An 18,065-nucleotide genomic window follows, 5' to 3' on the forward strand; every position below is an offset into this window, starting at 1 on the left:
AATCTATGAAACAAGGGGTATCGCCCCCCAACAGGGGGTTTGGCCAAATGGCCCCCACAGGGGCTACCTACCCCCCTTGCAAGGCCCACATGCCCCACCTGGTCCCATCCCCCACCAGTTGCTGCAGCCCCCTCAATTTGCACCCCCAGGCCCCCAAGGCTTACCCCCACAACTCCAGGCACCATCAGTTAAAAAAAAAACAAAAAAAAACAACAAAAAACAAACCCCAAAACCCCCCCCAGAAAAAAAATGGAAAAAAAAGTCTGTTTACCTGAGAAGCAGGGTGGGGGGGCTCCAGGGCCTCCTGGGAGCCCCCTAGGCAGCACAGAGCCCCAGCGGCCCCAGCTGCCCCCCGCTGCCATCAGCCTGTCCCACACTGTTGGGGTGGGGCTCCAGTCAGCCAGACGGCAGTTTGAGCTGCTGGTAAGTGCCAGAAGGTTTTTCGTTTGTTTTTTGTTTTTTTTTAAACTATGGGGTGGGGGGCAGGGATGGGGGGGGTTTGGGGGCATGGGGCCAGCCAAGGCGGGTGGTGGGCGGCCATGTGTTTCAGCACCAGGGCAAGGGCCAACCATAGAGACACTCCAGCAGCCAGAGCGTCTCTATGGAGGACCCAGCCTCTGGTTGCCTCAGGGCACGGTCAGGGACTGTGCCCTGCACCACTTTTTTTAAACATCAATTTTATTTATTTATTTATTTTTTTAAGACCCCTGGATATCCTCAAAGGGGTTTGAGATGGAGCAAGAGGCACGTACTCTCCTGCTACTACTCCCTAGGCTTATCTGTCACTTCTAGTAGCCAATCTGAAATCAAAATGATTTTAAACGCCTTTGAGTTGCAACCTGATACTTTTTGAGCCTTTCTGTATCTAACATATGGACCTATGGGGCATGACTGGAACAGGGCGATATAGAGAGAGACTGAAGGAGCATAGAGCCATCAAACCCTCCTTTTCCTATCCTAATTGGAGTTTAAAGAGGAGGAAGAGAGTTCATGAACTAGCTAGGGCCAGTGCCGGAAGTAGGGCATGGAACAAGCACCACAAAATAATCTGGATTGTATAAGATTAAATGAGTTCTGTCATCCAGGTTAAATGGATGCATCCTCATATGCAAAATATTTGATTGTAGTGAACATGGGATAAATCTCATTCAATTTTCTTATTTTGTGGGAACACTAATAGCCATTTTTCTTTGCATGCTTTCTGCTCCTGATTCTCTTTGCTCTTCTCTGTAAAAACGTCTGTATCAAGAAAAACTAAGACTTCCAACATCTAAATATGTCTCGGTTCTGAATGTGGTTCAAAATCTAATGACAGGTGGCTTGTTTCTCAGAGAAAATTTAACAAGACTATTTAACATTTATTTAGAATTTGTCAGTTAATTCTTGACTGACAAATTATGTAGAGCAGGGGTTGGCAGTGTGTTGGGCAGAATGCCAAAAACACCTGCGATATCAACTTGCAAGATGTTGGCGTGTCAGGAGCAGACAGTGGGGGAGCCGTGAGGGGTCTGATGCTTGTTGTGGCAGTGCAGCACCCATCCCTTCCCAGCTGTCTGCCCTGTGGCACGTGTGCCACGCTGCCACCTGTGCCAGGGGTTGTCTATCCCTCTGTTAGAGCATCTTAGCAATTTTATTGCTTCCTATGGACAAACAAAATACTGATTTTGTTTATTTCAAAGTGGATTTTAAAAATATAGATATAACAATTTTATACCAGGATTGTTTGTTTTTTGCCTTCAGTCTCAAGTGAAACTTTTTACTGTGACTTTCTTTCTAGGATTCACCTTTATTTGATCTTATCAAGCAGTCAAAGGAAAGAGAAGGTCAGGTTGATCAGCCTGAGCCCACTTGCACTCTAAACCTGCCTCTCCAGCATAATCACACTGCTGCAGACCTGTAAGTATGGATGATGGACTGCATGATGGACATTTAATGCAGTGTGGAATTAATTTCTTCCACAGTATTTAAAACCATGTATTTATTATATTCTGCTGTTTTTCTTGTTAGACTTTGATGCTAAAGTTACAGCTGACATGAATAGCAGCAAGAGTAGCATGTAGTGAAAATGAGTCATGCCTAGCCAAATCTTCAATATTTTTTTTTTCCAAACTCTATATAAAAAAAATACTTTTAATCTTATTTCTGTGGGTTAAGATTTCTCTAAAAGCATTATGGTCTGTGGCATGACCCCATCTGCCTTGTTATGGATACAACTCTCTTACTTAAATTTTTATGTGGAACTTACTGTCAAGTTTTGTGATGCCACAAACAATGTGTGCTGTTCCAGTTCCTCCTCAGCATCAGCACTAGTATTTCTCCCCACCTAGCAATTTCCTAGTCACGAGCCTCACTTGAATGTGGCAGAGGAGCACTCTCTACTTATGGCTGCACAATGAGGCTTAGAAGAAGAGCCTGCAGCCACCAGCTTGGGAGATCAAAGAAAAGCTTTGTCTGTGAGCTGTGATTTGCTCAGGCATCTTGGGAACACGGCACTGTTTCCTCAGCTCCTTTCTCTGGACTACAGGGAAGGGGGAATACAACTAAATGTTCCAACAATTTTTTAACTTTTGTTTTATGTTATTATGAGTGACCTATTTCAATGAGAAACCACTTTTTCCACTCCACTGGAGGAGTGTCAGAGCATATACATGTATTTTGTATTCAAAATTACTTAGAACAGAAAAGTAGTAAATAAATATCTTTCTGGCTTTCATTTCAGTATTCATATTTATCTATTCTATATATGCAGGTATCTTTCTCCTGTGAGATCGCCTAAGAAAAAAGGATCTACAGTTCACTTAAACTGTACTCCTCCTACAGATGCTCAGTTGGCTGTGACCCCCCAGACTCAGAAACCACAGAAATCTACCTCCCTCTCCCTATTTTACAAAAAAGGTTTGTAGGCTCCATGAAGAAAAGGAAACATTCTATATGCATAAACATGTCAAAGTCATCTTTCATTAACTGTTTCTTGGGTTTTTTCTTTTCTTTTTTCTTCTTTTTTTTAATAAAGTCCTAAAATATATATTGGGGAACTGTAATAAGTACATAATACAAATACAAAGTACTGCACTAACTGTGAGCTGTTGTCATTTCATTAAGAAGGATATTAATAAAAATAATTACAATGGAATAGTGTATAGGATATACACATACGCAGACTTAAAAATTAATTTATGAACAGACATATGGGCTGCTTATAGATGTGGGGTGGGAAGGAAACAGTGCTTTACTTTCAGCTCAATGCGCCCACGTGCCGAGCACAGTGCGTGCTGAGAAGAGGAATTGCATCATTTTGACCCGGCTCATCCAGCATCTGTATAGTTCATGTGCTTCAGTGGGGCTTTTTGGCACTTTTATCTAATAGCTGATTGAATCATTTATTAGACCTGGGGAGCCAGGTCAAACTGACATGATTCCTCTTCTGGTAAATTGCTGTCCGTTCTCCCCAACCCCACCCCACCCCACATCTGTCAGCAGTCATATATTATGAAATTGAAAGAATACATAAGGTTTGAGTTATAATGCAGTACTTGTAAAATGCATTTTTATCTAATAAAGTATAATTATTTAAATGTTAATTCATATTGAAAATTCCTATAAACCAACTGTTATGAAATCTCAAAGCACAAACTGCGTGTTTATACAGAAACATTTTAATACCATAGAAACTAAGTGTAATCAGGTAATATAAGGAAAATCCCAAACTCCGTGATGAAATAATATCGTCAACCAGGTCTTTCTGTTTCTAATCTGTAATGGCAATGAGTAAAGTCTGTGTATTGAACCCTTCAGTATAGCAGCAGTACAATTACAGATCACACTCCTTGCATATATAACTGTCTCCCTCATCTGTTATCACTAGGGACTAGACCCAGGTTCCCCAGTCATAAAAGCATGAAAGTGTCATCTCTGACCTAAAAGAGGAATGTGAGTTAGTTTCTGTAAATGGTTTTCACTATCTGGTACAGCCATTACAGGGATGCCCTCTTTAATAATGGGTATATGAAAGTTTTCTGTTCCCAGCATGATTAATTTTTTGTCTCTTCACAAGTATATCGGCTGGCATATCTTCGATTGAATACCCTGTGCTTTCGGCTTCTCTCTGAACACCCTGAACTGGAACACTTGATCTGGACCCTTTTTCAGCACACGCTGCAAAATGAATATGAACTTATGAGAGACAGGCACTTAGACCAGGTAACATATAAAAATGAGAAATACTTTTCCAAAAAAAGGGTTTGCTTAATGGTTGATTTATCTTTTTTTAATTATTTAAAATTAAAGTATGAGCTTTATCTCCTATTAAAGTAGTTTATGCAAAGCAGAAATGAGTTAAATATAGTGCATTGATGCAGTTTTGCAATTTATTGGATAGTACTACAGTTCATTATGCTATACTGTCCAAGATACAACACACACCACTTAAATATTGTCACATTAGAGAGTAGAAGCCAAAGATTACTGTAAGAATATGAATTTTTGCCTGGGAAGACAGAATGGTAACTGATCCACAAACCCCCTTAATTGTGGTTTTGTGCTAAAAATGCAGTTTGTTATTCCTTATCTTCCAAGTTCATATTTAGGTTTCATATTGGTTTACTAAATGTCCTCAGAAAAAGAAAGAAATCCTGGTTTGCCTATATTTTTTTTCTCTTGGAGTTCAGTACGAGGTAGATTGTTGATCAGTCTGAGTAATAAGTGTGAGTTGGCCTAGGATTTAATAGGATGCCATTCCTTTTGACCATGCGGGGATGGGGCCAAAGCACAGTTGGATGGGGAGCAAGCAAGAGAGCAGACAGGGAGCAAGTGCAAGAAGGAGGGACCTGCCCACTGCTGCTGCTGTCCTCAGCTGACCCTGGGGCAAGGGGAGTCCCAGAGCTATTCTTACCTGACTCCAGCCATGGGTTGTAGCTGCATAGTGTGCTGGGCTTGACCCGAGACATTGGCAGCAGGGGGCAGGCCCTCTCTTTCCTGCACCTGCTTACTGCCTTGCCCTTTCTGGTGACCTGAAAGCAGGCTCTGGAAGGGGGGACCCAGCTACTGCTACTACTGTTCATGGCTCTGATACCACTGTTCATGGCTGAGCCTCGTACCCTTTGCAGTTGCTTCCTGCAGCTGGTGGCTCAAGCGGGTCAGGAGCAGCTCTGAGTCAGCTGGGAAGTGGCACCAGCAGGTGGGTCCCCCCTTTCTGTACCTGTTCCCCTGGTGTGCTCTACCAACCTGGAGGTTCCAGCTTCAGGGGAGAGGCTGCATCAGGTGTTGGGCTTAAGCAGGGATATAGCATGGGCAGTGGCCCCTTTTCCTGTGTGTGTGTGTGTGTGTGTGTGTGTGTGTGTGTGTGTGTGTGTGTGTGTGTGTGTGTGTATACACACACCTGCTCCCTACCAGGTTCCCTGATGTCCCCTACCAACCCAGGGACTCCAGCTGTGGGAAACAGCTGAGTGGGCTGCTGGGTTCAGCCAGAGACCCCGACAGCAGGCAGCACCCCATCCTAGACCTGCTCCGTCCCCACCAGCCCTCCTGTTGCCTGGGTGTTCTCCACTGTTAGGGGGTAGGGAGAGGTCACCTGTGCTACACTTTGAAAGGACGGGGGGACCGCAGCACAGCACCCCGCCCCTGCCAACCCATTTAGATCTACCCCTGGTAGTAAGAATCTTGGAACTACTGAGCCTTACTTTCATTTCCCAATGGCATTGGTGAAATCCTGACTTCAATTAAGTCAGTAACAGAACTCCCATTGACCTCACTGGGACCTGGAAGCATATTAAAAGAAAAAATTAGTAAGCCTGTGAAAGAATATCAGGGGAAGAAAGGTGTTGTTTCTTAAAAGGAAACATGGAAAACATTTCCTGCATTTCTGACCATCGCTTTGTTGTTTCTTTAATAGATCATGATGTGTTCTATGTATGGCATATGCAAAGTCAAGAACATAGATCTCAGATTTAAAATCATTGTTTCAGCATACAAGGAGCTCACCAATACCAGTCAAGAGGTAGGGAAAGTGTTTTGGTATTTGCCTTCCATAAATTATTACAGTAATCTGTGAATGACCCTCCAGATGCAGAAGCATCTTAGAAAAATGACTTACTTAGCTCACATAAACCAGAAGGCAGGTCAGGGTGGCATTTGGAGACTAACTGGTTCAGAGAGTTGGTTAATCTCTAAAGGTGCTGCCCTGCCCTGCCTTCTGCCTGATTTCAGACTAATGCGGCTAACCAGCTCTTGAGGTTGCATTAGAAGTTTGGGTAACCGATAATGCCTCTATAAAAAGCAAGCCAGTTTTTTTTAAGGTGCTCAGCTGTTGAAAAATACTACTTAGCTGTGAAATAAGGCCTAAGCATGAGATTTACAAAGAGACTTACCTCCCCCCGTAGATGCAGATAGGCACCAGGCAGGGTTTTCAAAAATGCCTAATTTGGTTATATGCCTTGCTGCCATTGCAATCAGTGAAAGATTAGCTCCTACCTGCTTAGACATGGTTGATATGTTAGGAAATGCAACCTCTAGATTATATGAGTGCAACGTTAGTGTTCTTTTGCTGTCGTTTTTGTACGTGATGATTAAGAAGTACTCATGTGGTGTGTTATACTTTCAAAGTGGTGACAGGCACAGGAGAAGTGACTTGCTCAAGATAGACTATGAGTAACTGATAGAACTGTGATAAAAAGAACAATCTGGATTCCTCACCCATGTTCAAACTAGATTGCCTTATTTTGTAGAGAAATTGCCTGTGTGCAGGTGACCTGATGCTGTCAGTGCTCATCTGACAACACAGGTCTAAGTGCTGATTGTTGCATTAGCTGTTGCAACAATGAGTGATTTCTGCACTTCTTCTAGATTCAGAACTTGTTTGTTTTCAGTACATGCCTTGTATCTGTTCACTGGTCATACTTGACTCTTCTGACTTCTGAAAATAATTTAATTGATTACTGGCTTGAGAGAGGAAACAGCATTTGGCTTGTCCATCAGTAATGCATAAGGAAATGACAGAATAGAAATATAGTTAAATTTGCCCAAACAGCTAGTCAGGAACCAGCAGAAGCCTGAGGTGAATCTTTCATTATATGCATCTGAGAATCTTACTTGAACAACTGAAGGGAATCCTATAAAACAAGACTGGGTAGAGAGCAAAGATATTTTTATTTGTTCTAAAATATTCAAAATACAGATGCATAGCAGATTATTTTATTTGTATAAACTTACTTATAGTCAAAGCATCAGTCTACCTAATTACCTTAGATTAGTGGTTCTCAACCTAGACTCAACATGGCCCTCTAGATTTAAGGCACCCCTTGGAAAATGCCAGCTCTATTTTTCACTTAATTTTTGACTGCAGAAAAATAATAGACCAATTCTTTTGTTGTAGAGAGCTCAGAAAGACCACAACAATTTAGAATGTTTTTAACACTGGATTCCTATTTGAAATCCCTGGGTTTATCTTGTGAATTGTGCTACACATATTTAGGTGTGCAAACAGTGCATGGCAGTCCTGAAAGGATCTCGGGTCATGGCACCTTAGTTGAGAATCAGTGCTTTTAAGGATTAGTCCATACTCAGTTCTTGCCCCAATCCTTAATTTGATAAATTAAAAAGTCTGATAAATCTGAATAATTAATCTGATAAATAAAGGAAAACTGTTGGTGCCACCCCCTCCTGTGGTTGCAGTTCTTATAAGATTATAATTGTAAAGGATTGCGCAGGTTTGACTAAATCAGGGTTTTTTTTGCTGCTGTCCTTGAATCTGTATAAAACCTGAGTACAAGCAAGACTTAAACAGTGCCATTAATGGCTAGTACACAAAATGCAACCTCTTCAAATGTTTGGCCAGTATTAATGTATGTCGTGCTGTGATGGAATGGACTGTAAAATAATTTCAGAGATTCGCTTTTTTCAGTTTGTTTTTTTTTTCCCCCCCTTGTGTAGACTTTTAAGCGTGTTCTGATCAGGGAAGGACAATATGACTCCATTATAGTCTTCTACAATTTAGTGTTTATGCAGAAATTGAAAACGAATATATTGCAATATGCCTCCAATAGGGTAAGTCAGTTGATCTCTATACTTGTAGTTAAAGTGAATCATTTAGCCAAATTGACAAAAAAAATCTTAGCGCTACTATTAAATATCCGATTACTTTTGTTACAGCCTCCTACCTTATCCCCTATCCCACATATTCCTCGAAGCCCTTACAAGTTTTCTAATTCCCCTCTCCGTGTCCCTGCTGGAAATAACATCTACATCTCACCCTTGAAGAGTCCCTACAAAGTCTCTGAGGGGCTGCTGTCACCCACAAAAATGACACCAAGATCCAGGTTGGTCACAGACATTCTTTGAGCAATTGAGAGTAACGTTCAGATATTTAATACAAGCAAATCAGGTAATCATTGTGTGATTTGTCTGTCTTACAAATCAGTGTCTGTCTTCTGGTTCAGAGTTTGAGCCCTATATTATAACCTTGATTCACAGATTGAGCCTAGCATATTTTTGTTGGCACTCCATTTGAAGAAGTGTTGAGTATGAATCAAAACAATCTCTTAGATGCACCTCATTTGATTTGTCATTCACTGTCACACACTACCTGTTAAATTGCTCACTTCTTAGGGTATGTAAAAGTAGGTGTAAAAGACCTAATTTTCATCCAGTAGTTCAGGGTTCTTAATAGAGCTCATTTTATCTGTCCAGTTTCAGAGTGTATGATTAGAAATCTTTTTTGATTTACATATATTTGTTTCTGAAATAACGTGTTATCTGAAGCAAGCGCCTAGTGAACAGCATCATGGCTCCCTTGTAAGCAGGTTTGGCACAGGTTGAATTGGGTATGGTCACCGGAAAAAATTACAATGATATTTGTATATTTTAGGTTGAATTCCTGCTCTGATTTTATTAGCAAACATCTGCAGGTAATGATTAAAGGGAGAGCGTGTCTGGGGCACACATCTACTGAAAAAGGGTGTTCATGTCAAAATTAGGGATAAACTAAATGGGTCTTTGCTTCTTTTGATGCCACAATTTTCCTTCTCTGTCTTTCAAGATGGCTCTCTTGGTCCATCTAGCTCTTTTCCGGCCTTTCTAAAAATATGCATTTTAAGAGGAGGTTTATATCATTGGTGATGAATGTATTGCTCTCTTTATATGCATAATATGTTGAGAGAGAGAGAGAGTGTTCTTTAGTTAATGTCATCCCTTCTCCCTTTCTTGAAAACGGGCACCACATTGGCCCTTCTCCAGTCCTCAGGGACCTGGCTGGAGCACCACGAGTGCTCGAACAGCTGTGCAAGTGGCTCAGCTATGACACTGGCCAATTCTTTCAGCAGCTGTGGATGGAGGTCATCCGGGCCTCTTGAAGGCACGGGCTGTTTAATAATTTTCATGCTAGATTGTGAATGCTTCCATCTCTTCACTGCTAAATAAGGCCTCATCTTAAAGATTTTTCCTCTTTTTGTTTGTTCTGGCAGAATCTTGGTGTCAATTGGTGAAACATTTGGGGTAAGTTTGTTCTCTAATAGTTCTGAAGTGATGTAGCCATGTTTTGTTTACTACTATCACGTTTTTTATATAAAAATAACTATAGAAAGCATATACATCTTCTTAACTTGTAAAACTGGCCTGTGTCCTTGCTTCATTTTAATGTGTTTTATGTCATTTGTAAACATGAACATTGCAGTGGCACTTTGCTAAGTTCTCTCACATATGTTGACTTAAAAAGGTTCCGTATTTTCTTATGGGTATTTGGGGGAGACTTCAAAAGAGTTTCTAAAACCTGAAATTAATTTTTTGGCTGGTAGTCTAGAAAGCGCAGCTTACATCAGAGTTAACCAGGAATGTTGTTTTTATGGTTGTCTTGTAATCCCAGACTTCAGAGAAGTTTCAAAAAATAAACCAGATGGTGTGTAGCAGTGACCGTCAGCTGAAACGCAGTGCAGAAGTAAGCAGTGCTCCCAAGCCGCTGAAAAGACTGCGCTTTGACATAGAGGGACAAGATGAAGCAGATGGAAGGTAGGACCCAGTTCTTAGCTTGTCATGAAATTACATGTAGTAGTAGTTTATTTACAGCTTTTGCCAAAACAATACAATAAAATGAGCGATAAAAATAAAATATAATAAAACATAATTATAATTTTTGCTAAAACATGCATAAGATTATCCATTCTGCCAGTTTACACTAAATTAAAGCAAAACATAGTATATAATGGTATAAAAGATAAAGTGAAGCAGTGTACAATAAAACAAAACAGGAAAATTCTATTTGATTTTGGCCCTTACTGGGGGAATCTTACTTTACTCCTGTACACCGCAGGAGCCAAACCGTTAGAGAATCCAGATTGTTTTCTCTTTGTTACTCCAGTATTCAAAACCTCCATTCCTGGAAAGATCCGTTTTCCTCTTATTTTTTACAAAGAACTAACAAGACTACAAATAGTGATTTAAGTCATCTATTGCAGTCTTCCCACAAAAGAACATAGTGTCTGAATATGGGGCTGATGCCACTTGCCCGTGACAACTGCAGATCTCATTAGAGTAAATCAGTCTCGTCATGGCCTCATTATTTGTAGTTTTGTACCACAGACAGATAGGTTTCTAGGACAAAGGGATGATTTATTAAATCTTAAAAAAGGGGAAACATATCTGTCTGCATGCTGGCTGGCATCATTAATTCTTAAATTCTTGTTATTTTAAGTATAGGAGAAATAGTGGCTCAGTGACTCCTAGTACCTTCCCAGGCCATTTGTCTAGAGGAGACTATAGATCAGCAGTAGGCAAAATGGTGGATCTGGCCTGTGGCCAGACTACTTCCCAGCAGCAGCAGCTCCTTTGGTTCCTGCTGCTGGACCCAGCCTTACTGCCTGGGTACCCAGGCCTGTCTGCCCTGCATCTACCACCAGGGGTGGGACTCATCTGGGCAGTGTATGTGGCTGGGATTGGGCTGCAGCTGGGAGCGAGATGGGTGGGGCTGGGGAGACCCCAGGATCTTGGGTCAGTGACAGCACTGGGCTGTGGTTGGGGTAGAGCCGCAATTGCTGCCCCATGTCCCTGCGACTAGCGTGGGTTTTGCAGGCAGGGGCATACAGGAAGCAGATTGTGGGTCTTGCCCTGGCCCCATGCTGTCACCACCCCAGGATTCCTGGAGGCAGATCCCTGCCCAGCTGCACGTCCTGCCCATGTGGCTCCTGGCCAGTCTTCATGGAGCCCCTGGGATCTTGGGGCAGTGACAGTGCAGGGCTGGGGCAGAGCCATGATGCGCTCCCTGCTTCCTCCTGCCTGCAGAATCAGAGCTCTGCCCTGGCCCATGGTGTCACAGCCCTGCAATCCTGGGGTCTCCATGGAACTGGCCAGGAGCTGCATGGGCAAGGCGCATAGCTGGGCAGGGAGCTGCATCTGGGGCTAGAGCTGGGGCTGTGATCTTGGAGCAGTGACAGCCTGGGGTCAGGGCAGAGCTGCAGTCCACTTCCCCTCGCCCCTCTGAGTGCAAGTTCTGCGGGTGGGGTGTGCAGGGAGCGGATTGCGACTGTGCCTTGCCCCCAGCCCTATGCTGTCACCGCCCCCAAATCCTGGGCTCCCCCTGACCCCACCTGTCCATCTTGCTCCTGGCTGCAGCCCCGTCCCAGCCACGTGGCCGCAGGCCCTGGCTGTGTGGGTCCCATCCCTGGCAGTGGTTGTGAGACAATCGGACTGGATGCCCACGCTGCAGGGCTGGGTCTGGCGGCAGCAGCCAAAAGGAGCCACTGCCACAGGGGCTGCCAGGAAGTGGAGTGTGCCATGGGCTGTATTTGCCCACCCCTGATATAGATGTTGTTTAACCATCCAGGCACGGGTTTATTTGGCAAAGGAGGGGCTTCTGGAATTCACTTAGGATATGTGCTAGGTGTAAAAGATCAAACTTTGATTCAGTAGTTCAGAGTTCTTCATAGAGCTCATTTTATCAGTCCAGTTTCAGAGTGTATGATTAGAAATCTTTATGGTTGACACATTTTTTTCTGAAAACCTATGATATGAAAGTCAACGTAATAACAGAAAGGAAAGAAGTTGCCACTTGTAACATATGTCTTTCATAATTCTCTTAATTTGCAGACTGAATTTTTTTAGTGATAGCTCAATATCTCTCAGATTGAACCTCCAGAGTCAGGAGCAGTAGGCTCCCACTCCCAGCTGTAGGAAGAGCAGCTTTACATGGCAACTCTTAAGTATTAAACCATCATCTTGCTTGGCTTCTGTTGAGCTTAACAAAATTGGAGATGAGAGTATCAGAAATCTGGTAACTTTTTTTTTTATTTGGTTTAATATAGTAGAAAAAACATCAGGCCTGGGCTTGCATCTTTATAAGAAGAAAGGTAGTTAAGGTTAGGTGAGAGCCCTGATGTAAATTAACTAATCTGTATGTTAGATGAATTAGACAAAAATAAAAAGAATGCTTCAATAACATGTTTGATAACAAACATGTTTTCTGTATGCAGCAAACATCTACCAGGAGAGTCCAAATTCCAACAAAAGCTTGCAGAAATGAGTAAGTATTGTCAAATTTAATAAAAATATAGAATCGATTATAGAAAGTCCTTTTACTCTTTGGCAGCTTCTAAAGAATAGTCTTGCTAAACACTGACACTTTCATCAACTTCAGGAATTACTATATTTTCTCACATGCCACACACTCTCAAATAAGACAAGTACCTTGTCTTGAGAAGGCAGAAGAAGAGAAACATCTTTCAAACACAGCTGAAAACTGACTATATGGAGCAAGGGCAGGGTCTGCTTTTCAATTCACTCACCATCCACTGGCTGCTCAGGCCAAAGCTAGATTTTTAACACTATCAGCAGCTGCTGCTGAATTGGCAGCAGCTTTTGGGTTCTCAGGCAAAAGCTACTTGCAATTTTGGTGGTGGCTGTGAGGGTTAAAGCTCAAGCTCTAATGCCAAATAGTTGACTTGCCTCTGCTGCATTCTGGCCAGGAGAGAAACCCAGCCACTGCCAGCTAGTCCCGTGTCTTGTTTTCATCCCAGCGTAGAAATCAGCTTTCCCCTTAAGACGCATCCCAGTTTTGGAGGACTAAGTTTCAGGGGACAGGTTTGTGTGCTGGTATCCAAGTAAATATAGTAGTGATAAAGTGGCCAATTTGTAGTCATCCAGCATCCTGGGGTTCATGGCTCCCAGCTCCTCTGTCCCTGACAAGTTCCCACCCTCCCAGGCTCTACAGCCCAGGGGGTGGTACTGGCCCCTGTACTGGTACTGTCATTGCACATCCTGAGGAGGACCTACAAACGACCCTTAACTGCTTCTTTTGAGCATACCAGTGCCTGGAACTGACCCTTAACATCAGAAAAACAAAGGTCCTTCCCCAGCCTGCTCCAGACCAGTTAACTCCCCAGCAAAGATCCTCATTGATGGACAGGAGCTGGAGAACATTGAACACTTTGCATACCTCGGCAACCATCTCTCAAAGGTGGCGAACATTGACAAGCAGATCTAGTTTAGGATCTGATGTGCTAGCTCTGCCTTTGGAAGAATGTGCAATCGTGCGTTCAATGATCATGGCATTAGGACTTGTTCAAGCTCCTATTATATAAGGCTGTGGTAACTCCCACTCTGTTCTATGGCTGTGAAACTTGGGTGATGTACAGGAACCACCTGAAAAGCCTGAAATGCCTTCACCAGCCCTACCTCCAGAAGATCCTTGGCATAAAGTGTGAGGATTTTTGCTCAAATACTTATGTCCTCACCAACGCTACCACCACCAGTATGGAAGTGTTGATTATTTAACCTCAGCTGCAGTGTATGCATATCTGATGTACAAAACAACTGTTGTACTCCCAACTCAGCCAAGGACAAACAAATGTGGGGGCCAGAGGAAATGCTTCAAGGGCACCCTCAGGACGAACATTAACTGCTCTGAAAGTGTGAACACAAGTGTGAACACAAGTCTGAACATTGTGACTGCTCTGAAAGTGTCCTGACTTTAACACTGCTTGATGTTCCATAGATTGAGAATGGTTTAAAGGTGACCTGTGGCAGCACCCTCATGCAATTCTGTGGCAACAGTCTTGTCAAATCAGTGGGACACCGAACAGCTATCAATGTATTCCCGTAAGCCCAGGGAGGGAACACTCTTCCCCAGTTGAGAAACTTAAATAACTTGCAAATCAAGTGGCATTCCTCAAGTCTAGGGAAGAAGCAAGTGCAGCAGAAGCTAAATACCAGATAAAAGAATGGCATGCATTAAACCCTTATGTACAGAAAAACAGGCACTTCAGAGAATGCAGGAGGGCTATAAAACAAGAAGCAAAGAGCAGTTACTAGAAGGAGCTTAAGAACGAGGGAAGTTTAGCTGAACAGATAGCCTAATCTTGTAAAACAACAAGGTTATTCAGCAAGGAAAAAAGATGGTTATTACCCATGGAGTACTGAGAGATTAGAAGAGTCATGAAGACAGTTAATGAATCATGAAGACATCAGCCAGAAACTCTAACTTGTTCAGAAACTCATTTAGTCTAAGGTGCCAGCCTGCCCTGCCTTCTGCCTGACTTCAGACTAACATGGGCAGCCACTTCTCAGTACAAGTACTATCATTTTAGATTATCACAGGGCTGTCCAATGGTGGCCTGGTGGGGGGTTAAATTGCAGCTCAGTGCCTCCTGCTTTAGATTGTTTGGCAAGCCAAGGGGGAAGGAAATGGAACTGGATAAATAATGGAGGGGGGGGTAGAGGCTGTAGTAAATACATTTTAGGGCAAGAATGTATACAAGAATATACAGGCACCAAAACATTGTTGTAGATGTATTAATTAGACCAAAGGTAATCTAGATATGCTTTATTTCTTATTTTCTTAAAATATAGAGAGGTGAAGGCAGTTCCAGCTAATACATAGTTACCAACTAGTAAGCCAGTGTTTCTAGCCAGATTGTTTGAATTTTAACAAATATTAACATTATATCGATGGCAAAGATGATGTTATAACTGTTGCATATTGTTGTAATTGTTGTATATTATTTCCTTTATAAATATATAACTCCAGCCTCATGTAGTTCTTGTGTATCTCAGTGTTGGAGTTTTATTTCTCCATTTGCTTAAATAAAAAATTATTAAGAAAGCGTACTAGTTGCAGAGATTAGGAATGGCTGTCCTAGTATGGTGACAATTTTGCTGTGGTATGTTGTCCTCCAGGAAGGAATTCCTTGAACAGGAAGCTGAGGTCCCCACTGATTAATGTTATTAGTTGCCTGTGTGCCAGTAAAGAACCCGAGCTGTGCATAGAGTTCAGTGGAGAGGCCTCAGTAGTAAGGAATAGAAATGTGTTTTGGTTTTGTAGTCATGGGAGCTAATGTAAGTAGACAGAAAGCAGTTATCCTTTGAGGCTGTAAAATAAATGCCAAGGCAGGTTACTAAATAAATCGCAATGAAGCGTGTAGGTTCAAATGAGGAGCTAGTTGGTTATTTAGAAAAACGAGCAGTTTGAAAGTGAAATTTTCTGCGCAACTCTTACGTTCTTTGACATGATCGGCACGCGTTGCTTTGTTCCAAAGGGTGGTAAAGTGAAGGTGTCTCCCTTTTTTTTTCCTCCAGCATCTACTCGAACGAGAATGCAAAAGCAAAAACTGAACGATGGAACCGATACCTCAGCCAGTGAAGAAAAGTGAGCATCTTCTCAGGCCCCTGTGCATCACTGCACACCTCTCTCATTGGTCTTTGTTTCCAGCTACCATCATTTAGTTTTGTTTTTAGTAGCTTTTTTTAATTACCTGCTCCAGTTTCAAAAGTTGGTTTTCTTTTTTTACTTTTAACTGTTTTTCCCATTACTTTGTCCTATATGTAGCATGTCCACAACGTAAGCCACTGAGTTTATTTATATTTTTTGAGGATTTTTTACATCAGCAAGCTTGGAAGAGTTTCTCAGCTTCCTGTTGCAGCGTTTTTGGTTTAATGTCAATTCAGTCTACTTCAATTAATCCCTTCTAAAATAAAGATGTTTGATGTTAGATAGAATGATTTGAAATGCACTAATTTTTTTGTTCATTAGGTTTCATTTTAATATTGGAATTTGATGCACTATTTTGCATATTTTGAGAATTGGGGGCCAGGTACTGCAAAGCTTTCTGACTCTGTATATAAATACCAAGCAAAGTTCATTTATTTAACTATACAGGTAGTCATAACTGTTTGCAAGATTAAGTCCTTATTGTAAGTACAACAAAGCGAAGTGAAAAATCATCCTGTAGTTGTACTGCTGAAACAGATGATCCATACCTCAGATGCTTGCCACTTCCAACTACTACCCCACCCCCACCTGTCCTCAGTTTTGGGTAGGAAGGTGTGCTCTTGGTTATCTGCTATAGTCAGGTTGGACCTTACTGCGTGCGAATTACCAAGAGGGGGTAAATCTGTTCAAGGAACAGATACTTTTACACCAGGTATAAAATACTCAAAAGTGCACTTTCTAATTTTTCTGGATCCTGAAAAATCAAGAAATATACATGAATTGCCAGTACCTAATACATGGAAAGCTCCAGTGGGAGGTTCTTGCTGTGAGCTTTAAAATACTCATTTCCCCGATTTAGCAAAACTGGATATGCTAAGAAATGAAAACAGATCCATAGTTTAAATAACATAAACCTCAGTGCCTCCAGCTGGCCTCTCATGTAGAAATGCTGGATTTGTGAAGGTGCTGTGCACCTGTAGCCACTATTGAGCTCAGTGGGATTTGTGGTGGAGCCAAATCCATATTTAGATCAAGCCTATCATCAAGGACTTGGTTTGGAAACCTGGTCAAATCGTCTTTAGTCATAAAAGAGGCACAACTTTTAAGGCTATTTATGAATTGCTCAGGCGAATTGGAAAACCTTCCCCCCAGTTCTATTCTTAAATGACCTGTTCTGTTGCAGGGTTGTTGCCAGTGCAAAGGGATTATAGAAAAGCCATTTATCAAAGGCACAATTTTCCTTACAGCTGTCTTAAAAAAAGAAAAAAATCGATGACTGCCTTCCTCAAAATTATCCATTCTTTTTTTTTAACAGAGACTTAGTTTTATGCAACTGCTTGATTTTTAAGCAGCTATAATAGGGGGGGGAAAAAAGCTGTTTTATTACACAACCATGTTTTTAAAACCTCTTGTATAGGTAATTTATTTAGAAAATAGAAGGTACTTAATTGTAGTATTTAAATTTTTTGGGTTTTTTTTTCCTCCTGAAGGTCAATTTGTGTCACTCTAACTCTACTAGTCGAGCAGTTTTAAACACCACAACAATACGTTGATTTGGGAATAGGTACATTTTGATATAATATGTAGTTGCCCTGAGTTTTAAGCTCAAACATGCTTTCAGCTGCGCTACTAAAAAACATGCAAAAGTATTAGAGGAATGTTTCTTTTTCTCACTTCCTTTACAGGCAGAATGTTATGTGAAAGTGAGGTACACTGACTTTAAGCTTCATAGTAGCAGTTGCAAATTTTAATACTTGCTGGCTAGAGAACTGCAAGGAGTACTGTGTTGCAGTGCTGTATCTAGACAGGCTATCATTTGTTTACTATGACAGTGTACTTTTTCTTTGTTCAGACAGACCAAAACTTTTACATTATGTGTATGATATTATTTTGTACAACTAATCAGTTTCACTCCTTTCAGGATAAATAAAATTAGCTTTTAAAAAGTTTTCCTGGTTACCTCTGTTTTTGTTTCATTAGGCAGAGAGCTACAGTTAAGAAAATATCCTAAGGGAAAGATACCCTCTGCCATAGATGTTCTACTTTTTAGCACTATATATGCCTTTTTTATCACAATCTATGCCTTTATAGCGCTACAAAAAGCAAGCATCTGTATACGTTCAGGCTGTTTAGAACACTACAAACAAGGTGGATCTGCTACAAAATGTTCCTTTTTCAAATAGGAACTTGTGTATTGCTACAAATAACATGTAGACTATTGCATGTAGTACTGCAACAGGTCTCTCTGATCCCCCGCATTATCCCATAATGCTCTGCTCTCCCTCGGTCCCCTCCCCTCTCTGACAGCTTATAGGGAGCAGAGCTGCAGCTGTCCTTGCCATGGCCAACAGTTGCTGCAGTTCTGTTCCTCCACCTCAGC

General features: G+C 41.7%; 1 protein-coding gene across 2 annotated transcripts in view; it reads left to right on the plus strand.

Moving 5' to 3' along the window:
- Positions 1–17,626, plus strand: part of RB1 (RB transcriptional corepressor 1) — a 128,149-nt gene extending 110,523 nt beyond the window's left edge. For both annotated transcript variants that reach the window (XM_025211774.1, XM_025211775.1), the window contains 10 exons: positions 1,778–1,896; positions 2,750–2,895; positions 4,055–4,200; positions 5,891–5,995; positions 7,927–8,040; positions 8,146–8,312; positions 9,456–9,486; positions 9,854–9,996; positions 12,453–12,502; positions 15,553–17,626. In XM_025211774.1, the coding sequence (XP_025067559.1) occupies positions 1,778–1,896; positions 2,750–2,895; positions 4,055–4,200; positions 5,891–5,995; positions 7,927–8,040; positions 8,146–8,312; positions 9,456–9,486; positions 9,854–9,996; positions 12,453–12,502; positions 15,553–15,626 (1,095 nt within the window). In that variant the 3' untranslated portion in view covers positions 15,627–17,626. The remainder of the gene's footprint in view (positions 1–1,777; positions 1,897–2,749; positions 2,896–4,054; positions 4,201–5,890; positions 5,996–7,926; positions 8,041–8,145; positions 8,313–9,455; positions 9,487–9,853; positions 9,997–12,452; positions 12,503–15,552) is intronic.
- Positions 17,627–18,065: the final 439 nt, after the last annotated feature.

This window comes from Alligator sinensis, unplaced genomic scaffold (genome assembly GCF_000455745.1).
Source record: "Alligator sinensis unplaced genomic scaffold, ASM45574v1 scaffold820_1, whole genome shotgun sequence".
Classification (NCBI taxonomy): domain Eukaryota; kingdom Metazoa; phylum Chordata; order Crocodylia; family Alligatoridae; genus Alligator; species Alligator sinensis.